The sequence below is a fragment of the Cupressus sempervirens genome, chromosome 4, assembly GCF_028749045.1.
Source record: "Cupressus sempervirens isolate cs-2001-9-10 chromosome 4, ASM2874904v1, whole genome shotgun sequence".
Lineage (NCBI taxonomy): Eukaryota > Viridiplantae > Streptophyta > Pinopsida > Cupressales > Cupressaceae > Cupressus > Cupressus sempervirens.
Window position 1 is genome coordinate 167,592,053 of NC_143121.1, and position 27,526 is coordinate 167,619,578.

Below are 27,526 nucleotides of genomic sequence, written 5' to 3' on the forward strand. Positions count from 1 at the left end.
GCAAAGTTTAGAAGTCTAGTGTTCAATTTCAAACATGGCACTCTATTTGCATTTTTGAAGTCATTTTTCATCAAATCTAGACCATGAAATATGAATAACATTGCCAGGTGATTGTTTGGTGGAACATCAATTCAGTTACATACATCTATGTAACCAAACACGATATTAATCCACCATGATGCCTAAACCCAAGGCATAAATGCATCCAAGTTCTTTGATGCATCATATCTTAATATGCCTATGGAGTCTTCTTCACAAAGTGCCAACTCAAAGATACCTACAACGCAAAAAAGAAGCAAATGTTCGAGCATTCTTGAAACAAGAACATGAGCTCGTGATGGTGTAGTCAACGTGAAATTAGATATAAGTTGAGTAGATACATAATACAACCACCCAAGGCCAAATACATAATGTGGATTTCATGGTACCACGAATTATAATGCATATGTTTTCATTGGCAAGCCTATGGTGTATTTGCAAACATGAAAACATGTTCAAAAAAATTAATAAATGTTTGAAGGTGAATTTAGTACAATGGGAATCTATTAGCCTTCATGCCTCTATTGAAAGTTGATTCTTCATATACCTGAGCATACTCTGCATTGTCATATAAGCAAAGAAATGACAGAAAACTATTTGATAGAATGTGCAACAGAGCCTATGTCTGCAAGTATTAATAAAGACAAGTTTTGGTGCTCACATGAGAATAAGCCTGAAACACCATGCAAGAATACAACCTGCAAACACGGATTCTTTGATGATGAAAAAATAGTCATATTTCAGAGGGCATATCTCACAATTCAACTATTGGATTGGGCTCAATTTTGGATATATTTTTGCAATCCTAGTTTTCTATCTGCTAATTGGAGTGATTTCCAAAATGTATTAGGAATCATGAGATATGCATCACTATTTGCACCTCTATCGGCTTAGCAATAAAAATTACAGAATGTAGATCACAAAATTGGGTCTTGATGCAGGGGCCATAAGTATACCATAGAGGCCACGAATTTGCAAAGATATAAGACTATTTTTATAATGACATGAACATCAAAAGAAAGGGGAAAACAATAAGTTTTTCAAGATTCAATTAGGAAAACTGAAAGGCCACAGGAAAAGGGGAGGTGATAAATATATGACAATGCAACAATAGATAGGGGGGTTCGATATTCTATCTTTTCCAGAAGGAGATTTTACCCTGCTTTAGGGAGAGGATTTTGATTTTCCAAGGGGGAGATTTTCCAATTTTCTGAGAGAAGAAACCAGACTTTGTAGTTGTAGTAGAATAGAGCTTTGTTTGCTAGATTTTGTGCTAGTGATTAAAGGGAAATTTGATGTTGAAATGTAATGTAGGGGAGATGGTTTTCATTTTCTGATGTAGTGTGTAATAGGATCTGTGTAGTCTTTTACATCTTAAAGAAGGGAGGTTTGAAAGATATCTACAAATTAGAACTTTGAGTCTATGTAGTTTTCTTTCCACTGATGGTTATGTTCTTGTAACTTTCAGTTTTCTTTAAGTGCATCAGATGTGCTATTTTTTGAATGCATTTTGATATCAAGATCTTCTTGAAGCTTTGATTTCTCTTTTCTTAGGAGAATGGAAATTATTCCTTTGACCTTTGTCTTTTGTAATTCAGTATACATCAAATGAGCTTTTTGTAATTTGTTGTGTTTTGTTTTCTTTCTTTCCAGTCATTAAGTTTATGCATCCACGTTGTATTTACGGATAGATGCTTAATATCCGTTTGTGCTTTTTGGTTAAAAGCATTCACATTTGATTCATTGAATATTTCATATGGGGAGTTGTACCCAATAAAATTCAGAGGAAGGTTATCAACCCAATGATAACCTATCCAACTGTTGGTGTCGATTAGTCCTTTCACTTGGGTATTCAAGGTCAAATTTGCATGTACTTTCTCGAAGGACAACCTATTCACTAACATTTTTTCGTTAACACATATAACCAGTAGAAAACCCCCCCTCTTAGTACCAGCTGGGACCAACAACCCCATCCATCAAAATTTAATCCTTTTTATTGTGTCATTTGATAAAAACAAGTTCAAATTTTTGTTTTTTAAAGAAGCATATTGCTTGTAAAGCAACAAGAAAAGTGCAAATTTATTTACTCCATGTTATGGAAGAAGAACTGAAAGTTAGTTTGTAGAAGTTGCACTTGTAAAAGAAACATGTAGGTAATGTCAACGTAAAATTGATTATGAGGATATAGTAGAATCAAAATTTTGGTTTTAAAGTTTAAAATGCAAAGGGCTTAAAGCAACATGTGAAATAGAAGAAATCAGTGGGTATTTGGGATTTATAAAAGTTTGATTGTCCTCTCTCTGTTGCATTATTTTATCTTAATGAACAAGTTACTATTAGATCTTAAAATTTTCATGTTAAATATTCAAGACTTTGTTCCACTAGTATAAGTGGAAGTTATCAAAGCTTGAGAATTTTTTATTCAAGAAATAAAGAAAGTAGAACTTGGCATATTCTATTATTATTTTGTTATTATAGAAAGTCATTGTTAAAAAGATTTAGAAGTCTGAATGTTGTTTAGTAAAATTTCTATTTCAAAAGATAGAAGCTAAAATGTGTTAAACAGATTAAAGGAAGCTAAACATACATTTAAAAAAAATATTGGGTAGATTCATTAATGTTAGTCCTATATAGTAGCTGTTGAAAATGTAAAATTTTCTTGAACAAGGAATACTATATAATTTCTTAAAAGTGTAAGGCCCCTTCTGTAATACCTTATTATAAACCTTAATAACATGAATAAGGTTAGATCTAGGAGGAATAAAGGAGATAAGATGTTGTGTTTTGCCTTTGGTGAATGTTATACTATTACTGCACACCTTATGATAGAACAATGGTAAGAAGGTCTTGGAATCTAAGTATGCCTTGATTTATAATGAACCTAGAAATCTTATTAAGACTGATGTATATTGTAGTCATTTTTGTGCTAAGTATCATGTTTGAATTACATTAGGTTAATAAGTTAAGACCATGAGGAATAAAGACTTGAGGTGCCATAACTTAGAAAACTATGTCGATGGGTTCCTGATATTCGATGGCTTATTAGGATGATTAGGTTGGATGGCTAGTACAGAAAGATTAATTAACACTTCCCTTGTGGGTACTAATAATAATTATAGACAGAGATTGTTATCAATTTAGATAAGACCTACTTGGTAGAGCTCAACATGATGTAAATATAATAATCAATTTGTCACAGTGAATGATGATTAAGATGAAGATATAATATATTAACTAACAGGTATAATGGGTTTACCTAATGACTGATTTTGAAAATATGTATACATGATTATGAAAACTTCTTGATTCCCTAACATTAATGATTTTGAGACATAAGCCTTATCATGTAATGATAATGAGATAGTGTTACTAATCAAACTATATTTAAATGAATCAAGTATACTAAGTTGTGATGGTTACATTTTTGGTGGTTTCGACCTTATGTAATTGGAACTAATTTTCATGTTCACTGATTAAGCAATATGGATCCAACATTTCATCATTTGGATAGGAAATGGATAAGGATGTGGTTCAGAATTTAGTGGGATCATTTCATTAGAAAATTAATGTTGATATGTAGATTCTAACATTTTAACGTTTCAATAAAAAACTTTATATGAAAATGATTAAGAAATAAAATTTGATCATGACAATTGAGTATGTTAGAATTGATTTTTGATGATTTATGATTAAATGTGATGTGCAGATTTTGATATCCTAACATTTTGAATGTCATATTTGAAATGATTAAGTAAAGGAATTCCATTGAATTATTTTAATATGGATTATTTAACATTTAAATTCAAATACATTTATGATATGTATTTTATATGACCTCCTTGGACTACTGATGCTCGATTTTAGTGTGCAGGAAGTGGAACCATGGAAATCTTTGGAGGAAGCAAGTTCCAAACCTATGTGAACACGATTTAGCCAAGGCGAATCCTTGGAAGATTCAAAAGCCTCGTTGTAATGTACTTTATTTTGTAAATGTAAGGTTGTATATGTATAAAAATTTTAATCCCAAAGATGCATTAGGGACATGTCTTGCTAATGTGAAATGTGCCTTTTATGTGTCACTTGACACTTGTGGATTTTGTGTGATTAATGACATATTATCTAGGATTTGCTCATGGTAGCATTTACCCTAAACCTAATTACCTTGTTAATGAATAAGTAAACCCACTTGGCAAAGGGAAGGATGGGTCACAATCAAAGGAAATTCGAATTTAGACTTGACTAGGGTTTTGAGGGGTCATTAGGTGGTCCCAAAGTGTTTTTTATGTGAAAATGAGCTACCCATATGATAGTATAACATGTTAGGGACTTAATTTTGACCATGATAGTGACTAGACAGCCTAGTGGGCCCCTTTACCAATGCCTTCTTCCACTAATTCAAAAATGTAGTTGTCACATGCATTCTCTTCCATGTTACCACTAAGTCAAATATAACAAACTTTTGGGGAGACAAGCTTTGTAGAAGAAGTGGCTTGGTGTTTTTGTTAAAATAGTTAGTGGGAAAGCCTTATTAGAGTGTCTTGGACGAACTAGTGGGTTGTTCACCCACTCTCTACGTTTAGAGACAATTAGGGTTTTGGAGGGAGGCTAAGGGAGCTCTTCATCAACTATCATTGCCATTAGCTTGGACCAAGGTTGGTGCTCAAACCATGTTCATCTTGTTTTAGTTTTGCATAATGAATCTGCAAGTATGGAGTGTTGCTATGGGATCATGTGTTATTATTGAAATCTTGTATTGTGTTGTGATGGTGCTTTGGGGTCCATGCATACTTTGGTTTTCTTTCTTGGTCTCTTTGTTTTGGTTGAATGTGAAATTGTTATGGGTGTGAAGGCTTCACTCGCCCTTGGGAGGGAAGAGAAGCCTTGGGTGAAGGGGTTAGTTGGGCTCAACATCGAAGTTGAGAGATTTTCCTCTTGGAGAGGATTTGGTTGTTCATGGAGTATGGGCTCCATGGAAGCCATATGCCTTGTTTGATAGCCTTGAAGAGGCATTTGTATCATGGGAGGTATAAGTGTATTGATGTGATGAAGAGGATGTATTTGAGAGCCTTGAAGAGGCATTATGAAATTTCAAATGTATGTGTGTATATTGATATGACATTCTCCTCTTTGGAGAGCCCACCTTCACCCATTGTTTCATGATTCCCATGGAGAATCATCGTGTCAAACCTTGAAAGGGAGCATTATGTGTTTTGTTATATGTTTTCATGCATTGCATGTGCGTATCTCATTTGGACATGTTTCCCCTACTCAATGGGTGGCTTCATGGAAGCCTAGGATGGGAGGTGAGCCTCCATGGTTCCTGTTTGTGTTCTTGATGTAGGTTTTGTGCTCTCAAGATTAAAAGAAGAAGTGTGAAGTCTTTTCCTGTGTTGATAAAGCAAAGAAGAGACCTTATCTTTGGTGTCTTGCAAATTGTAATGGGAATTCCCCACCTTATTGTATTGTTATGATGCATGAATACATGTTAACAATATGGGATCTTATGTAGATGTAATTGCATCAATGTGCATTTCTCTATCTTATTCACAATGTGAAATGTATAGATTGCATGTTAGAGAATAAGGAGTTGTGAAGAAGAATATGTAATTTTATCTTGTTCTCATTGGAATGTAACTACAAGGAATTAAGTTAGAAAGTGGAAATATCCTTGTTGGTATAGTAGAAATGTTGCAAGGAGTTCAACTGTATTCTTACCAAGTATGATTAAGTAATGATTTCAATAATGTAGTTAGATCAAAAGAAAGTTCATTAAAAAGATTTATTATATCTATGAATGTATGACCTAGTTGAATTCATAATTGGACTTGTTCAACGCGTTACAAGATTTAGATATATTATTGTATAAAAATGGTAGACTGTGACTCGTAAAATGTGAAAACCCAATAAACCTATGTACTCTCCTAGAATTTACAAGATGATGCATTAATTAAAATACTAGCAATGATATCAAACTCAATACCTTAACCAACCCCATATTACCAAACAATAAAGCAAGAGAGGTGAGATGGTAGAAGTCATAGCATGGGATTTCATAAAACAATAGGCCTGAAATACATGCCAAGTCTCTAGAAAATGTATGGGGAGTGAAAATAATCCACTCCCCAATTACAGACTAATTAAATAATCTTGAAGAATATTCCGCAGGATTTCTAACCTTAAACCCAAATGCATTGAATTAAGGTACACTAACTCTAACAAACATAAAATAAAATAATACCACTTTTAATATCAAAAACTATTCCTAGAAGCCTTTCCCCCTTCCCCCCTCACCCAAAAAAAAAAAAAAAAGATGGATCACGTGACCCTTGGGGAAAGAAGAATGTGTCATTATCACAACCTAGAAGAAAACAACAAAAAAATAGTAGGTATAGAAATTAAATTAGTTAAAGAAATTTTAAAAGAATACAAAATATATTCATAAGGATCTCATGACCTCGTGACCCATAGACAGTGCATGCCTTCCATTTAAAACAAATCATTTTCAAAGAAAAAGCATATAATATTATTATGCTTGACCACACATAAGACGGAAAAAAACATGGTTTAAAAGTACCATGAGGGGGCTCCTTTTGGGGTAGGCGACTTCCCTCTTCCCGAGGCCCATCAACAACCCAACACCCCATGCCACTTTTTCCCCCTTCCCTCCTCCCTAGACATCACATCCTTCATAAAGTGTGGTCGACTCCTCCCATCACACTCCACGCGTGCCCTATGCACTTTCCAAGGGCTAGGCAAGTTGTTGGGACTTAGGTAATAAGGGAGTAGTTGATTGTAAGTTAGGTTGTAGGATAGTCCCGGTGCTTCACCCCTGTGAGCATCACCTAGATCCAATGAGTGCTAAGTGTTCCATTCATTCTCATGAGAGATGGATTCATGTTGAATCACTACTCATGAAACATGGGTCATCGAGTTTGACTCAAAAATCACACAGTTAAATCCTGATATTCACATCACAATTTGACTAGCTGTGGAAATCATCTCCTACTTATCAATTGATGAGCTTAAGGGGCTTTCTAATGAATGGTTCATAAGGCACAACACTTGGTGAAGGTTTTGCAAATGGGGTTGCAAGCTTTGGGTTTAACTGTGGAGGAAACTCCGTAGTTAAGCGCGCTCAGGCTGGAGTAGTACTGGGATGGGTGACCTCCCGGGAAGTCCCGGTGCTTCACCCCTGTGAGCATCACCTAGATCCAATGAGTGCTAAGTGTTCCATTCATTCTCATGAGAGATGGATTCATGTTGAATCACTACTCATGAAACATGGGTCATCGAGTTTGACTCAAAAATCACACAGTTAAATCCTGATATTCACATCACAATTTGACTAGCTGTGGAAATCATCTCCTACTTATCAATTGATGAGCTTAAGGGGCTTTCTAATGAATGGTTCATAAGGCACAACACTTGGTGAAGGTTTTGCAAATGGGGTTGCAAGCTTTGGGTTTAATTGTGGAGGAAACTCCGTAGTTAAGCGCGCTCAGGCTGGAGTAGTACTGGGATGGGTGACCTCCCGGGAAGTCCCGGTGCTTCACCCCTGTGAGCATCACCTAGATCCAATGAGTGCTAAGTGTTCCATTCATTCTCATGAGAGATGGATTCATGTTGAATCACTACTCATGAAACATGGGTCATCGAGTTTGACTCAAAAATCACACAGTTAAATCCTGATATTCACATCACAATTTGACTAGCTGTGGAAATCATCTCCTACTTATCAATTGTAGGATAGTGTTAGTAAATAGTAAAAAGGGGATGGTTAGCAGATTTACCCTCTTGATTAGTTAGTATGTTAGACAAATATGGTTAGTTGTAGGATGTTGTTTATGGCATAGTAATAAATTATAGTTAGTAATTAATTAGCATTAGATATGGGTTAGTACAAGCCTAAGAATAATAGGTTAGGGATTTTGTTGTAAGATAGCTTTGATTTCATAATTTAATATGTATATAATTATTTATCATATATGCTTGTGTGGATATACATAAATAATAAACAAAATAGTAGTGAGTCTTATAAGTATGGCTATGTGTAAGTAATTAATAAAAGAATTGGAACTATGCATGATATGCGTCCATTTATGTGGGTAAACTTAGTAATTGTTGGTGTCGAGTATTTCACTTGGCAATTAGATTCAGTTTTACATGCATTCATTTATGTTGCTTTAAGAGATAACAGTATCAAATTGGGTTGGGATATATTAAAGTTCAATTAGTAAGTTGATATGATTAACTTGGTTGGAGGATATTTATAGAATTTAAAGGGTGAATAGTCCTAGTCATAGGATACTAGTAGTAAGTGAATGCTAGGTATTGGAGTAGAGGCTTTATATATATATATATATATACAAGTTGGTATGATTAACTTGGTTGGAAGATATTTATAGAATTTAAAGGGTGAATAGTCCTAGTCATAGGATACTAGTAGTAAGTGAACGCTAGGTATTGGAGTAGAGGTTATATATATATATATATATATATATATATATATATATATATATATATCAAGGAATGGTACTGAGGTAGACTTGAATTTAACCAATATACATAGTAGTTAAATTTTACCTCTATTATCATCACCATGTTAGGTCTCAATATATATATATATATATATATATATGGTCTTTGATGCTAGCGACAGTCTATTAGGCTCAACATTATGTTGCATAGTTCAAACTTAAAAGCGAAAAGATGTAATTGTCCCATATATACAAATAAACATAATTAGATGTTTGATGTTATTGATGATTGGTTTTATTAAAATAAATCATTCAACATCTACATATGATCGTACGCTTGACATAAGATTGATTAAATTATGTTACTACCCACTAAGTGGTACACATACCAACTTTTACATCCATGTATGTAATATGTATTCAAAGGTCCTTTGTAGATATATATTGTGATCCTTGAAATTTTTTATAGCTTAAGTATTATACGCCAACTCACCTTCCTCTAATTCAATAACTCATAAATAATTTTGTGTCAGTAGATGCAAACCTTGATAACATGTGTTCATGAGGACTATGGCTTTGATCAATACTAATATGAGCAACCTAGTAGTAAGAACTTCATCAGAATAAGATTATGATTAAGATACTGAATATATGTTAGATACCCATCCCTCTGTTTATCAAAATGTCGACAACTTAGGGTTACTCATCAAAAAAAAAAATTGTTGCAATTTTCCCCTGGAGATTTGGGCATTGACAAAAAGTTAAAATGAAACAAATATTTAACTCTATTAAAACAGCATTAGACAAGATTGTGTCTTCTCTTTATCTTACAAATTCTTTGTAGTTTAAAACCAGAATTAAACTCACCCTTTAAGTATTGTATAGAAGTATTGTCTTCTGTCATTGCTTATTCAATTTAAGGATAGTTTACATCATTTTATTGCAGACAATTTAAGCTATGTAGATAAAGTTTACATAAGTTGTCTCCTGCCATGCTTATTCAATTTAATAACCATTTTTCATCATTTTATTGCAGACCATTAAAGCTACGTAGATAAAGTTTGCATTAGTTGCCTTGTGCACATATTTCCTATTGTCACCGTCAACGTTACACAATTTAAAATTAGTGAATTTTACTATCAGATGTAATTTTACAAAGAAGATTGTGAAGAAAAGACCGGCATTTTTTAAGGGAAGGTAGACTAAATGACATTTTATCAAGTGATGCGCAATATACAAAGATAAACATAATCATAGCCTTCGCAAAATGACAAGTTTCTTATTCAAGATTCATACCAGAACCAACATGAAAAAGAAGTTTTAAAAAAGATTAACTTGGTCTCTGTCTCTTCGACCACTGAGATCTCATTCACCGCATCAAAATTCTTTCCTTGATTCATTCACGAAAAAAATTCAGAAGAAAACAAGTCTAAACAAAAATTAAAAACTATACAACTCTTTTGTGAGGCAAATACTCTAGTTTCCGTTTCTCCAACGGACCACTTCCTCAAGGGAATTAGACTTTAATCATTTTACTTGTAAACACAACTGCCTGTCAAGAGACTTAAAACACAAAGTTGGTGAGGCACTTCAAAGGATATTTGGTATAATGGCATATAGCCATGTAAGCACCTAAATAGCGCTGAGTTCAAATCCCTTCAATACATCGAAGATAAAAAATAAAAATAATTGGTGCTCGGCAACTACAAACTACATTGAGTGGCTTCTACTTAAGCGTGAAACCAGCACTCTAACCATGATAAATCTGCACGTATCTCAACAACCTTATAAACGGTTTTGGGAATTGCAAACTAATTATCCAAAGAAGAAAATTCAGAATAGAATCTCGACCATGTTAAAAAGTTCCTGCATGTAAATGTGAAAAGGAAACAAGGTTCGTCAACAATGACTGCTATTCATGCTTCACAGTAATTCTACCAGGATAAAATTAAAATATCCTCCTCCAAAGTCTTTTTAAATATGACTTTTCTACTCTGAACTTTCCATCATGTTCTGCTCACAATATTTGGCACTTGCTTTGTAATTTCATTCTACTGTTCCATATGTGTTATCAGGAACCCTTTGTGAAACATGACCTGAAACACTAGACCTTTCCCATGTTGATTGGTTGATATTGTTAGCTGAACTATAGCCATCATTGGTCACTCCACTTGCCTACAATCCAAAATTTAACAAACAAATATTTATCCATAATTTTCAAAGATGAATCTGGATGTTAACATTTTCTTAGTAGTCATGAGATTACCATGGACTACAAAATGAACAGCTAACACAACTCACCACTTCAATGCAAGCTGCTAAAATAGTCATACCAGGGAGAGCATATAGGCCATGCTGCAATACAAATCAACAGGTGGAATCTATTAATGGGACTGATGTGGTCTCTTACTTTGTACATCACTACTGTGATTTTCTTTCTTGATGCCCGACCGTATTCTTATTGTATCCCATTAAATAGCATGGTAAGTGTAGACAAATCAATAATAAGAAAGGAAATGTTGCAATGGGCAGGGGGAAGATATAGACCTGACGCTCAACTCGAGTTTTGTAAATAAAACCTGCACAGCAGAATGCTGTCGATAAAACTATCAAACTGCATTAACAGTTCAGTAAACAGAAAATAATTAGTGCTAGGGTTACAAATATTGTCACGTATAGTATTGGGAAGTATTACACGAAACAACAAATATACAGGGAAGGAACTATGAAAATAGTATACAAGGGCCAAAGTTTGTCTTTTAACAGTGGTGGGCAGGTAACAGATCAAAGAACATATTCCTCTAAAATTTTGTATCCTTTGAGCTTCAATTTCAAAAACCTGAGCATAATGTCTGATGTTAGAAAATTGCAAAGAACCCTTCGCTTAATCATGGGGTCTCATGCAGTCCCTTCAAGTAATTATGTATTAAAGAGCCCATTTCACAAAATTTGGCAGAAATACAAATATCAAGCATAAATACTGTTCTTGTCAAAAGGCATCCAAAGACGAACCTTATTTTCAGCGAATAATTCCTGACAAACAACCAGAGATCACATATGGCTTGAAGAAAATCAAGAAGTTGGAAGAATCATTAAACAGAGCCTTTGTAAATGCTAAAGCCTAAAATCACCAAGATTGTTAAGAGCGGATGGAATGTTGAAAGGCAAAAGTGCTCAACAAATTCATTTGATGACTGATAAAAATCCTAACAAATCACCTCATGAAAAAACCATATAAGATTGATGATTTCAAATTAATAGTGGAAACACAGAAAGGTTAAGAAACAACTTCAACTTTGCATCTCTTGGTTAACTGATGATTTGTGCTATTAGTCAGCATGAACTCCTAAAGTCCACAATATCATTTAAAGGATCAATCGATACACAAATGGCATGTCACTAGACAATCCACAATCTTATGATGACAATCTAAATGATGTCTAACTTCTCAGTCCACCAAGAAATTAGCGATCCATTCTCACCAGTTCTGAATTTTGGTTGAGACATTGAATTCCATCTATTAGATAAGTCTCTATCCTCTGCTCGCATTTTGCTTCAAAACGTTGTGTTTGTGTGTTTGCTTCACATTGACAACCTTGTGCATGAATTAATATAACAAACCTCCTGATAAAGGCTCCAACAACTAACTTCAGTATCATCTAATGAAACAGTAAAGAAGTAAAGAATGGAACCAGGAACACATGAACACCAAGATTTATTCGTGGAAATCCAAAAATGGAAAAAATCAAGGTGAGTACTAGCCCACAAAGATAAATCACTGAAGCATATAATCTGATTACAAAGATAAAAAGCTCACTGCTCCGGGCAAGCAACCAGAGGCTCACTGCCAATACAACAATAAATATAGATAAGAAGGCTCATTGCCTTACAGTATAAATAGAAACTCACTGCTCCGGACTTGCATATAGACGCTCACTGCCAAAGTAGAAAGATACAGCAACGAACACAAGTATCCAAGACTCACTTTCTTAAAGCACATACAGATCTTCAAAGTAGATAAAGCTAGAGTTTCTTAATAATGCAGCTGATCTACAAAACACTGTCCACTCTAGCAGAAAGCTAACACTGCCTTTGTTTCTGCCACTATCACTGGACTCTTCTTTGCTGACTGTTACATTGGTTTGCACACTTCACTTAATTTGCACCTTACACTTCCTATTTTCAAAGCACCAACAGTCCTTATATACATGATAGATCATTAGAGATTACAAGAAGGTTGACACGGCTAAAAGATATTACAAATAAGTTTCATGTCAGCCAATGCAATAGCAAAAGGCAAATAAGTCCTACAGAGAAAAGCATCCAACTGAGAACCCAAATGGATAAGAGATAAACATTAAACACATAGGTTCCATGTAGCATGAACCCATCTGGATAAGAGCTAAGCATTAAGTATAAGACCAAGACCTAAATATTACACTTCCACAATCAATAAATATAACACCCAAACCTATACTTGAAAGCATGGTCCATACAAGGGGAAAGACAAACCAAAAATATGCTACACACATCCCAATGTCAGAAACAACTACCAAGTATAATTCAAAAGTGTAGAAGCACTATCAACTTGTCAGTTGTAACCAAACCTTCACACACTACAGAGAGATCCACGTGACATCGGAAGCCACATCAAAGCCATGTCAACATGCAACATCAGAAGTTGCCACGACATATTTCCAGGTCAAAACAGTTGGAAAAGACTATAACATTGGATCACAGTCTCTATAACACAAGAAACACATTCCTGATCACCAGAGAATGCCACAACCAAGACAAAACCTGAAACCATCTGTATGAGAAGCAACACATCATCAACCCTGATTTCCAGAATAGAAAACCCTTTGGAATCTACACATAAATGTAGCCGTAAAACTACTAGCTACTCTGCAACACAATGCCACTGCTACTGAACAAAGATATCCAGATTGTACAGACTTCCGAATATAAGAGGAAAACATAGAGGCACTATAAAACACCGTCTTCCCATCATCATAGGATACATAGATGTCTTCCACTGTTTTGAAACTATACACTATACATACATGTCTTCACTGTTATGAAACCATACAGGATACATACTTGTCTTCCAGAATTTTGAAACCATTATAAATACATAATTGTCTTCAATAGCAAAATACGATCAATGAACACTCCCACAGCTCCAAAACTAGTAAAATTCCAGAACACAAAGCTTAAGTAGACATAAACTCAAACTTCTACAGAACACTATGTAACTCTATGTTTGACTTTCAGTGACAATTGACAACCAATCATATATCTCCAACTATCTCCCCCTTTTTCATTGATGGAAAACAACCACCAAAAATGCTAACTCCCCGTAACTGTATAAACATTTTCTTAATCTCCTCCTTTTCCATCAAGGCCAAAGGTCAATAGCTGATTTACCACTACACAACTCTGATAATCTAACACCAACATCAGTCCAAAATAGAAACAAGTTAGAGAGCTGCGTCATCTTGATGTACAAAGCTAGACAACAACCACAAGCATTTCTAGAGAAACATGAAAGAGTTCTAATCATATGATGAAACATATCTCTAGCAAGATCAAACAGTGGAGCAAGGAGTTCTCCGAATACATTTTTCTCATTATCTTGTATCTTTGTTTTTCCCTAGATCTGCTACATCTTTAGTCCTTACATGTAATGTTCCTTTCCTAATTATGGTTGTGTACCTAGTTGTCACCTCAGCACATGATTGGATTGATGGCTCAAAGAAAACTCAAATGTCCCTCCACTAATCTTGGTTGTATGACCTATGGAAGTGCGTTGTGTATTGTGCCCGTACAGACTTACTTGTATTGACTTTGTGGGGATGCCAAACTATATTGTTTGAGAGAGATTGATCTCACCATAAGCCTCTATGGCTCCTAACATCACCATATCTAACCTTGTCTTACAGTGAATGCTTTTGTGTGCCATGCGGTGTTTGACTCTTGACAATGTCTATTCATGTCGTGCAACCTATAAATGACACCTACAGGTATGCGGATGCCCTTCCCTACAAACGTACGAACCTTACCAGCTGGCTACGTTGTACAACTACTAGACCTCTAGGATGACATACAAGCTGTGGGTCAAATGCTCTTCCCTTCGCATGATATTACTGGTTTAGAGCAGTGTTATTGAACTGAATGAAAAAAGAGAGTTTTACTGCAATGAGAAGTACACAAATCAAATATTATGCCAAAAAGAACTTTAGAGATAGATAATGATATTGCTTCATATTCGCCAGACCTAAAACCTAAGTTGCCGGTTCGTGGTTTGGTTCCGGGTTCGGGTTCGAGAACCGGTTCGCTGGTTCGACGAAATTTTGGAAAGGGGTTTGGGTTCGTTTGGGTTCGTTAGTACAAAAATATGTAAAAATTATAAATATATATATATATACATTTTTATGAAGCATGAGTTAAAATTAGAATGTAGCATAGTACCATAAACACATTTAAAACTTTAAAACAGCATAAACAATAACGTATCAATGTATCATGGTGAGCATACCATCATATAGTAACATAATTCAATCAACTTCAACATCAAAGATGAAAGATTCAAAACATTTAAAATATCAAGTTCAAGTGTCAATGTTTCACGTTCAATGTTTAACAGTAACTAATAGAATGAAAATCTATTAAAATTCTGAATTTCTAGTTCTAAGTTCTTCATTCTTCATCTTCATCTTCTTCATATTCATCTTCTTCTTCTTCATCTTCTTCTTCATCTCCTCCTTCTTCGCCTACGCTATTACTTACACCAAGGCCAATGGGATCAGCAGTAGAATCAACAATGGTATTGGCATCAAAGTCATCAAAATCATCAATTGTAAGCGCAGCAGTGGAAGCATCCAAGTCCGCAATCTCTGCATCTACATCCCACTTCTTTGTCTCCCCTTCTTTGTATTCTTGACTCTTGTGCAAAAGAAGGCGCAAGTTGTTACGCACAGATACCAGGTTCTCGGCTTTTTTTTATTGCAACCTATTGCGCTTCACCGAGTGGATGAAAGAATAGGTGCTCCAATTTCTTTCTGATGCAGAAGAACTAGCAACCTATAAAGACAACATAGGGTAGGCAATTAAAAAGGAATTAATTCAATCTTATTAAAAAATTCTTTTGAAGATAAAGTGAGCTAATTTTAAAAAAAATAAAACTTACTTGTGATATAACTTTGATTGCAAGGGGCTGCAATGTTCAGAATTTTTGGCCATGGAGGTACCACCAACCATGAGCATGCTCCTTGAACCGATGACGAAGAGCATCATTACTTAGACCTGTAGCATTGACAAATGCTATGAACTCATCCATGATTACATCTCTTATATCATCATCAGGAAATATTCTTCTAAATGTTGCCTGGTACCCGTCAGACACTTCCATATCTCTGTATGGTGGAAACCTTCTTGGTAGATCACAATATTGTGAGCTATAGTATTTGGGGGTCAAGGCATAGGCAAGCAAATGTAATGGAGTGGTCATTTTGTTCCATCTTTCATCAATAATTTTTTGCACTTGTTTGAAAAAGGTCTCTTGCAGATCTTGCTCCTGCTCATTTATAACTTGCCTGATCTTCTCAATCATTGAGTCTATGCCATCATAGATCTCTCCAAGGCAAGGCCTATCCATGTCAGTGTACCTAAGCATGCTCATAATGGGCTCGGTGATCTTAAAGAGATATTCCACACGTTCCCACCATGAGTCAGCCAATAGCCTATCCTTTATTTTGTTTGCCCTTTCAGTGTTTTTTTGCTTCCATACACCCCAATTGTTGCTGATTATCATACCTTGAAGTGCATCTTTCACTTGCACAAGTCATCTTAAGACGATTATATGTGATGCAAAACGGGTCTCAGCAACCTGTGACATAAATTAGAGCAAAAAACAACTATTAGATACATATTTTAGAAAACTAAGAAAAGTATACACATTGGCAATTGCACAAGTAAAATATGAAAAATCAGAAATTGTCAAATATTAAAAATTAAATTACTAATTTGAGATCAAGTTCATTTACCTTCAATAGCTCCAATTTTGAGTAGTTCCTGAAAAGAGATTGAGTCATGTGGTGGTTTGTGACAAACATTTGTATGTCCTCAGCCTCTTCATACACTGTTTTGATCCACTCAATTTGGTTCCCAATCTTTTGTAGCATAAGATTGAGTGAATGGACTGTACAAGGTGTCCAAAAGATATGTGGATATCGTGATTCAACCAACAAACCTGCTGCTCTACAATTCTTTGCGTTGTCCGTTATGACTTGGACAACGTTTCTTGCACCCACTTGTTCAATGGCCTCAATTAAGATATCAGCAATAAATGGCCCATGTTTTACTTTGCCCTCACAATCCACCGCTTTCAGAAACATTGCCCCTTTAGGGGACACCGCAAGGACATTGATCAAGGGACGGTTCCTAGAATCCTTCCAACCATCTGAAACAATTGTCACCCCTGTCTCAACCCATGAGTCCCTTATGGGCTTCAATTGATTTTCAACCCGTTGGACCTCATCATCCAACAAGGTGGTGTGCACTTTCTCATAACCGGGGCCACAATACCCTTTTGGAGCTTCATTGGCACCCCTCAACATGTCCTTCCAAAACGGAGAGCGGACAACATTAAAAGACAACCCATTTGCATAGAGGCATCTTCCCATCTTAATGTCAGCAATATCCCGGGCCTTGATTTGAAAAGAAGTTTCTATTGGCCCCTTTCTTTTGTGTACAATGGGGACAGATTCAGTGTCAGTGTCCATTGTAGTATTGAAGAAGGGGTGGTCTTGTACAATAACATCTGAGGGGGGCTGCATTCCCTTAGCTTTTTTACTTTTATTGCTACTACTATCGAGTTCTATTGCCCTGCGTCCTTCTCTCTCTTCTGCTGCCTCATGCTCTTCAATATATTTTAACACGATGTGATTTGGTATAGGGACACCATTTTTGCCAGGGCATTTCTTGACTCCTCTTCCAGTATAACCACATAGATGGCCTACCACACGATAATAAGAACTATTTCTTTCTACATCACATCCTCGACATCTCCAACGGAATGCACCACCTCTTGGAATGGGTTTTATAATGTCTACATACTTCCATAGAGGAGAATCAAAGTTGGTTTCCATTCTTTGTTCGGTGTTGCCTATTGATGAAGAGGTAGATGACATTACTTTCGAACCTTTCCCTATGGCAATAAATTACTAATTAGATATATGTTCATAATCTATATGCAAGAAAATGACGAATTTTGAAATAATGGAAAAGATTCAAGAACTTAGAACATATGAAGATTGAAAGAGAAACGAAAAAAAAATGGAAAAACTAGAACAAAACAATAGTAAATGGAATAAGATCTTACCTCTTCGTCCTTTTCCAACCATTGCAAGTTTGCAAATGTGTATAAATGATGCACAAACACTTCAAGAACCCCAACAAGTCAATCTTCAAACTCCTCCTTGCACAACCAGATGCTTGCTCAAAAACTTATGTGCTCTCCTTCAAGGCAAAACAACCTATTTAGAAACAACAAATGACTATGAGAGAGCAAAAAACCAATTCATAACACCTTTTTAGGGTACGTGGACCCCAAAAATTATTTTAAAATGCAAATAAATCACTTTATTTCCGCGTCCGTGGGCGGGTTCTTGGCTGGGTTCAAACCTGGTTCGATTTTCTCAGCTTGGTCCGCCCGGGTTCGAACCAAGATTCGAAAATCGAACCCTGGTCGAACCTTGGTCGAACCGGACCAAAATCTCGAACCGATTTGAACCAGTTCGAGGTCCGGAGGGGGGGAAGGGGTACCCGTGTAACTTAGCCTAAAACCAAACAAGCAAAGAAGAATAGGTTGAGGGTTGAGTCCCATTGAAATTGCAATAGTGAAATAGGGAAGGTCTTTCACTTTCAAAATGGTAAAATAGAGAAAAACTCCAATTAGAATTCATATTACAATCAAATAATTCAAGTTACATGAAAAATACATCCTACTCATTGGTCATTAATACCTATTCGGAGAAAACTCCCGAGGGTGCACAACAAGTGCTAACACGACAACACCTACGACAAAAAATAAAATTATAGAAAAGAAAAGATGGGCCTGAGATATCGATTGGGACCCAAATACAAACATATCATTTTATTTTATTTATTAATGGGGCCATTATAGTGCTCCAATCCTTAAAAAATTGTCCTCAAGTAATTGCAAACCAGGGTGTTCCAAACATTGTTCACCTTCCTAGATGGTATCTTCTATTAGCAAATCCTTCCAATGCACAAGAAACTCCTTGACAGTGTGTGTCCTCAACGTCTTATATTAGGTGTCAATGATCTCGACCGGCTCCAGAACTAACTTTCCTTCTTTGTCAATGGGGTCCAGATCCATCAATATTGTGACATGGTGTCCCACAACCTTCTTCAAGCAAGACACATGGAATACATTGTGAATTTAACCCCCTTCAGGCAGCTCCAATTCATAGGCAAGTTCGCTAACTCTAAACTACACGGTAGGGTCCGTAGAAATGTGACCTCAATTTCTTCTTGCCACATGCCTTCAAAGAGGATTGTCTGAAGCGCTGAAGGCGGAGGTATACCAAAACACCGACTCCAAAACTTTTCTCGATTTGGTGTCTATCAACATACATCTTCTACTAGTTCAAGGCCCTCTGAAGATTTTCCTTGAGAGATCTCAGAATATCCAAACCCTCTTGTAGCCAATCCTTGGCATTTGGCACATGGTTGTCACCCAGAGCCATATGAACGAATGGTGGAGGTTCATAACTCTATAATGCTTTTAATGGTGTCATCCCAATTGACATGTGGTATGTGGTATTGTAACAATGCTCACCCAAACACAACCACTTAACCCATGCCTTCTATTGTGCCAAAATGTAGTTCCTTAGGTAACCTTCCAGCCACTTATTCACAATCTTTGTCAATTGACCACGACTAAGATATAGTCCTTTCCTTGCACCTTAGGAAACCCAGAAATAAAATTCATCAAGATGCTATCCCACTTATGTTCAAGAATTGGCAAATGCTTAAAGAAGACCTAAAGGTAGGGTGTTCTCAGATTTGTTCTATTGGTAGGTGGCACATTCCCAAATGTATTATAGGACATTACTTTTGAGATCCTTCCATGAAAAACCTTTCCCTAATTTTTATGTAATCCTTCAAGTATCATGGACATCAGACCAAGGGTGAATCATGCATTTCTTTAAAATTCTCTCCATCTTGAACTCGAGTACCAAATAGATTTTTTCCTTGTAGTAGTTGATGTCATCAACCACCCCGTACCTATCATCCTGCACTTCATCATCCACCAACTAGCACGCGAAAGTGTTCTTGTAGTATTCAACCAATAGGAGTCCCCTCCAATTTGTCAAAATATGAGATAGAGAGCATATATCAAATGCTTGGATTTTGCTAACCCAATTCTATTGCACTTTGTTCAACTCCCTCTACTCCAAGAGATACCTCAAGTTGTTGTGATTGATTTAGACGATGAACTTGGCTCTGACAAGATACTACCAAAACTTCATCAGGGCACGCTTGATGGTAAGCATTTCTTTGTCATAGATAGAATACAACTATTCAATTCCTAAGAGCTTCTAATTCTCAAACACAATAGGATGATGGTTCTACAATAGCACGGCCATCATGTCACTCTGGGATAAAAGGTCGAGTGAAATCTGGTAGTGCAAGAACTGGAAATGAAATCATAGCTTCCTTTTGCTTGTCAAACATGCATTGTGCCTATTCTTTCCACTAGAAGGATCCTTTCTTCGTTAGATCTATCAATAATGTGTTGAGCTATGAGAACCCCTTTGCTAACCATTTCTAGTAAATGTACAACCCAAAGAATTCGTGCAAATTTGAGAGAATTTTGGGAGGTGGCCAGCCCAAAATGGTTTGAATCATTTCTTGATGTACCTAAACTACTCAGTCGTTGACGATGTGTCTCGGATATAATATTTTCATCATTCCAAATTCACGTTTGGAGGTGTTGGTGAACAATTGCATCTCCATTATCCCCAACACTTTGTCCAAATGCCTCACATGATCCTCCCATGTTTTACTATAAATAAGTATGTCATCGAAGAATACCAATAGAAACTTGCAGAGTTTCTCGTTGAAGATGTGGTTCATGCAAGACTATAATGCAGTAGGAGCATTAATCAACCCAAATGGCATGACCAAGAACTCATAATGGAAGTAGAAAGCTATTTTCTCCACATCTTGCTCCTTCATGCAAACTTTGTAATAGTCGAAACAAAGATCTATCTTGGAAAAGTATACTGCATCGTGTAACTCATCCAACAACTTGTCGAACCTGGTAATAGAGTACTTGATGGTCTTTTTATTTAATGTACGATAGTCCACACATCTTAGGGATTCCATCCTTCCTCAACAACACCTCCAATGATGTAAAGAGCCTAGAATTGGGCTTGATCCATCCCTTGTCAAGAAGTTCCTGGATTGTCTTTTCTATCTCATTCTTAAACTTTTTGGGATGACAGTACGGTGTTGTGATTATGGGCTTGGCTCCTTACTCAAACTCAATAGTATGCTCAAACCCACAGTGAAGGGGTATGCTAGGTGAAATGTCGATGAAGAACATATGTTGCTTATCTAATACTGCTTAAACATCTTCATGTCGGTTGCAAGACTATTGTCCCTATATGTATTTTGATGAAAAGAAACATTGTGTGACCCCAATATGATCATTATGTCTAAAAATTGCCTCCATTCAATGTGTAGAGATCTCCATTGGCATGTTGTTCAACATTTCTCATAGGACTACTACCCTTTTGCCATCCACCTCAAAGGAGAACCCCATCTATTTGAAGCTCTGTGTGTTCTTGTCCAGAATCTCCATCCACCAAATGCCCAATATGTCCTCCATGTCATCCAATCTACAATAAAGAAGTTACCTGTAACTCTTTGGTTCTCCATGGTAATGCCCAATAGTGGAACTAGATGGGTAAGGGACAAAAGTTTTTTGCCCACCACCTTGACTTCAAACCCTTGGTGTGCCACCATGCACAAACCGCTTTGGTTCACAAGTGATGAAGTCGAGTATGACCTCCTTGTCGAGCATGACCATGACCTGCTATCCTTGGAGTGTGCCCCACACCTTGAATGTCATGCACCTCAACATACTGCCAAGTGCAACAAAGACGCCTCCTTGTTGTATTAGTGTAGCAATCCTCTCCGTATTTTTTATGCTAACTTCCTTAGAGGCTTGCTAACCTTCCCCTCAAGCTCAAGCTCCTCATGCTTCTCCTCACTATTGGACATCACCTCAATGTAATGGATTTTTCCTTTGCCCAAGCATCGGTGCCCTAGTTCTCACAGCTTCTTAGAGTTAAAATTGGGCTTTCTTCTGTTGAGCTCCTGTTGGGTAACTTCTTCCAATAAGGGCTTCTTTGGCTAGGGTTTTTTATCTCTTTCTTTTGAAGTGAGGGGCGACATGGTATATGAATAATTCCTGGAGGAAGATGAGGGTGTGCCTTATTAATTGCTTCAATGAGGATGATGAGATAAAATCCTTTTATCCAAACTTTCAAAAGTTTCATTAGTCCATCCATTAATAATGCTATCCAATGCCTCTCTCAGATGTTCATTACTAGTATAGAAAGCCTTTAAAACTCTACAATGTAACTGTGGATGAACCCTGCTTTCTTCATCCTCACCAACTCCATGAAATTAAGCTTTGAATCTTTTACATTGAAGCAGTCTATGAGCCTCTTAGTGAACTTGACATAAGAGATTATTTGATCATGGTTGATGGTAACCATTCAATGATGCCACCACTCATGTACAACTCCTTCCAAATGAAGTGTGGCAAATTTAATTGCTTCGTCCTCATGCATTGGGTTGAGATGGAAATATATGTTTGCCTTCAATACCCACACCAATGTGAACATTGATTCTGATCTATCAAAGGATGACAAGTTCATGTTGCCTATCTTCCATTTGAGATCATCATTATAATAACCACGGTCTTTGTCACCTCAATATCTCATAAGTAAATCCGCATAAACTCTAAAGAATGTATCCTCCATGACTCGTGTTCCTCCGAAGTTGCATCAGTTTCTCTTGCATTTCTTAGATAATGAGCTCGCACTCCATTTGAGGTGCTTCGACTCTGGATGGGAATATCAACATTGATAGTCAAGAGTGTGAATAAGAATTTACACTCCTTGTCACCCAGTTATCGTTCTTCCCATTATGTTCTTTGTTTGCCTTTGCTTCAATTGGTTTTCCTCCATGAGTTGTTGACGTTCTTCTCTCAATAGCATCACTAAGTTGGGCTTTACTTCTTTTGAGCTCTCTTAATAGTGTCATTACTACCTCAACTGGATCTTGTGGTTCCTCCATTCTATCAAAAGAATAATACCTCTTTTGCCTTCTATAATAAACATGCATTCACCTCCTGTAGGTAGTCAAGATGACCAACTCTGATATCACTATAATGTTCCTTTCCTGATTATGGTTGCATATCCTAGTGATCACCTCGACACACGATTGGATTGATGGCATAGAGTGAACTCAAATATCCCTCCATTAATCCTAGTCTTACTACATATGCAACTATGTGGTGGATTTTGTCTATGCAAACTTGCCTATATTGACTTTGTGGGAGGCCATATGACATTGTCTAGGGGAGATTGAGCTTACCATATGCATTATGGGCTCCTAAAGTCATTATATGTTGTTGTCCAACCTTGCCATATGGTGGGCACCTTCCTATGTCATACGGTGTTTGACTCTTGATGGTGTACAGTGTTGATTCCTCTTGTACAACATGTAATGCATATAGGTATATGGATGCTCCTCCCTTCTCAATGTATGGACTCCACCAGCTCGCTTTGTCATACAACTACTAGCCCTGTAAGATGGTGTACAAGTTGTGGGTCAAATGCTCTTCCCTCGCTAAGTTAAAGCAGTGTTACTAAATAGGATGGAATAAGAGAACTCTAATGCCACAAAAAGTACACAAATCAAATATTACACCAAAGAGAACTTATTTAGACAATGATATTGCTTCAAATTTTCTAGATCTGAAACCAAACAAGTAGAGAAGAATAGGGTGAGGGTTAAGTATGTGAGGTCTTTCACTTCCAAAATGGAAAAACGGAGCATACCTCCTATTGGAATTCTCACTACAATAAAATATTTGAAGTTGCATGAGAAATACATCCTTCTCACTAGTCTTAAATACCTATTCAAAGAAAAATCCTGAGGGTGCAGAACAAGTCTTGGCACAACAACACCTACACCAATGACCAAAAACAAACATTAGGCCCGAGATACACATTAACTGATTGTGACCTTGAAATAAATATTATCATTTTATTTTATTTACTAAAGATGGCATTACATTATAGCATTGAAGACAGTTATTAAAACAAATTCAAACTCAATATTTTCATTGTAGCAACAAATCTTATTCTCCTTTAACCAATTTCCAACTTTAGTAGTGAAACAACCCGACAAACTTATTAGTTCATTAAAGGGACTTTTAAAACATCATCAATCAAACAAACACCAACATGGACTACAAAACACAAATGTTATCTTCAAAGAGGCATTCATACCTTATTGTTATCCTGAGAAGACAACTAACATCAATACTCGAAAGGAAAAGCAAATGAAGACTCACCCTTAGACCCTACCGTCTAAGTCATTTGACAAACGAGGACACAACATCTAGAACGGATTTCAAACAACCATAAAAAACTCACTCTATGTTCCACAAAAAATATTTCGTATTTCTTTATTTTGAGTCTTCTACAACCATCAAACAATCACTCTACTCTTCAACACTCTTGCAAAACTTAGCAATATGTTTGGTCATGTTACATCCATAGAAAACTAGACAATCTTTGTAGAACCTTGCAATATGTCATGTCATGTTACATTTATTGAAAATCAAACTATTCCTTTTCACTTTAGCAATTAAATTATTCCTAAAATTGCTATTTATAATACACTCTAATTTTCTGTGTCCATACCCATGGCAACCCTAGCAATATTAATATAGCTCTTGACATCATTCTACACATGCATTCTACTATAATTCACTTTACTTCATGAGAGCATCTTCCATTGAAAATAGAACTCCTCAAACATCTACACTCATTTAACTTTGTGTCCTGCACTTTTGTAATAAAAATGGATACCATCAAAAGAAGAGTACCTAGAAAGAAAAGAAAAAGATCTTTAACTCTTCATTCTCTTTTTGTCCTCTGCTTGCACAAAATACTTTTCGTTCTTCATTTGCTTCTAGTCTCCTACTTTCTTATCTTCCATCTTTTTGTTAACAGTGTTCCTTTTAGTCTTCAACCTTCTTCTTATCTTCTATCATCTACTTTTGATTTACCATGTCCTTTTTATTTTTATTTTTCTTTTGGTCTACTTTAAACCACTTAACTTCCTTTTGTATTCAATCTACATCTGATCTAGTGTTTTCTTCTAGTTTAACATGTCCTTATTGTCTTCTTCTAGCTTTTATTCTACCAAAATCCATTCATCCTATACAGGATCTTTAGATTCAATCTTTCTTTCCTCATTGTCTTTTAATAGAACAGATTCCATTTTGTTTTGATTAAGCTCAATTTCTATATCATCTTACCATCTACCATTGTCTTGAGTTATAAAACATGATTCTCACATTTTCTTTAAAATAATAAATGCTACCACCAGTCCTGGAATCGTCAACAACTTTTTTACCAGTTTGTTTCTATTTAACAGTACAACAATCACTTTTGAACACAACTTCATAACCCTTTTGCACATTTGACTAACTTTTAACCAAGGTTACCAGGAGATTGGGGTACTTGGAGACCTTGGAGACTGGTACTGGTACTGGTACGGTTAATTTTCAAAAATAGGAGACGGGGGTACTTGGAGACGTTAATTGTTGTTTAATAAAGAAATAATTATACATCATTGACAAGTCTTTCTAGAGGCAATTAAGCAAATTGATTGGAAAACTATAGTGGCTATCATTATAATTACTAATATATATGATATAAGTAATAACAAATTTTTAAGGGGTGATGATAGAGGATAAGATTTAGGAGTTTTATGATGCCTTATGCTCAATATTTTTGGTGGGAGACATCAATTGTTGGTTGGGGGACTTTGGAGATGGCAACCAAAACCTCGTGCATCCAAACATTTTTGGGGATGTCTCCAGTACCTAGAGACGTGTCTCTGGTACTGGGGGTCTCCGAGACGCGTCTCCAAGTGTAGAAGGTGGGTCTCTTGGTAACGATGATATATACATTACATTTGTATGAAGACATGGATAAACAATGTCATTTAAACATCATAGAACCTTAACATACAACCTTTCAATAATCTGAAATGTTTCTGGTACTGGGGGTCTCTGAGACGCGTCTCTAGGTGTAGAAGGTGGGTCTCCTAGTAACCATGCTTTTAACAAAGTATGTTTGAATCCTTCAACATAGTAAACATCATTAGTTTTATACTTACCATCTATGGAGATAGTTCCTATGGCTTTGATTTGAGCACTTCCTTCGCTTGCAAATCTGCTTGCTCCACCATCTTCTAAATCATTATGATAATCCCTATACTTGCAATCATTAGCAAAGTGCCCTATTCTTCCACACTTGAAACACTTAAGAGGTAACTTACCTTTGTATCATCTATCAACACCTCACATAAATCTTCTTGAAAGATATGCTTCAACATCCTCCAACATCTTGCATGTCTCTGGTTCACATCTTCAACAAGTCTAAATGCAATCTCTTTTCTTTGTCAACTTTTGTAAGCTCAAATGCAAAAAGTGACCTAATAAGTTGATATATGGAATATTGACTTAGAACATTGCTCTCCCTTATTTGACATGCCATTGGTATAACTACTTTGCTAGGATTAATAACAGCTTAAGTATAACATTTTTGTCTCCTATATATCCATTGGAAACTCTAATTCCATCAACATCAATTACTCCGTAAATGTAGGTTTCAATAGTTGCACCTTCAACTTTTCTCAAAAATTCATACTTCTATGTGAGATTCATCGGTCTTCCTTGTTTTGTCTTCAAATCTCCTTCTTACACTAGAACTAGCTTATCCCACGTCTCTTTTACACCTTTCAAACCTTTCATTTTTTCAAAGTTGTATTGCATAGACTACTAAAAAGAATTATACTTTCTTTTACATTTTCTTATTTTTGTCGTCTTCTTCAATAGTATAAAGTCTTCTAAAAGGAGGATAAAAACTAGTTTGTATTACCTCCCAAACACCATTCTGTAATGTTTCAAGATATGATTCCATCTTGGATTTGCCTCGAGCAATTAAGTTTCTTGTAGAGGAACCTGTTAAGGCGGTGGTTGTCATTGCACCAAGAGAACGACCTTCCAATCCTTGATACAACCATGACTTGTAGAAGACATAGGAGACTATTAAACTATGTCATGAATTCTGAAGGATGACATTGGGGATTAGCCCAAAAATCATCCCCCTCAATTTCACCCGAGAGGCATCAAACTTGTCACCAAGCTTTGATACCACTTGTTAGAGTGGCAATTGTCATTGCACCAAACGATTGACCTATTAATGCATGATCCAACCACTAGACTTAGAGAAGAAATGGGAGGTTGCTAAACAATCTCACAAATCTTGAAGCTATTAGACAATTTTAGCTTCGATCGGATTACACTAACCAATGAAATCAAATGCATAAGTGGCCTATTGGCTTGGAGCATTTAATCTATATCCTTCTATAGAGTGATCTAATTATTTGCTATAATTATCATAATGCATGGTCAATAATTAGTAAATTAATAATCATTCATCTATATATATATATATATATATATATATCGATGTTAATTATGATTATCACAGCAAACATATCAATCTGATTAAGATCACTGAAGACTTGTTATCGGGCAGATTAGTGAGAACATGTCTCTATAGAAGAAATGTCTCCTAACATATTATAAATATGAAAAC

General features: G+C 36.0%; 1 protein-coding gene across 3 annotated transcripts in view; it reads right to left on the minus strand.

Moving 5' to 3' along the window:
- Positions 1–10,093: 10,093 nt before the first annotated feature.
- The window catches only part of LOC149560512 (G-protein coupled receptor), a 209,227-nt gene continuing 191,794 nt past the window's right edge, over positions 10,094–27,526 (minus strand). For all 3 annotated transcript variants that reach the window (XM_089824706.1, XM_089824707.1, XM_089824709.1), the window contains 3 exons: positions 11,064–11,130; positions 10,818–10,871; positions 10,094–10,691 (listed from right to left, as the gene is read on the minus strand). In XM_089824706.1, the coding sequence (XP_089680832.1) occupies positions 10,563–10,691; positions 10,818–10,871; positions 11,064–11,130 (250 nt within the window). In that variant the 3' untranslated portion in view covers positions 10,094–10,562. The remainder of the gene's footprint in view (positions 10,692–10,817; positions 10,872–11,063; positions 11,131–27,526) is intronic.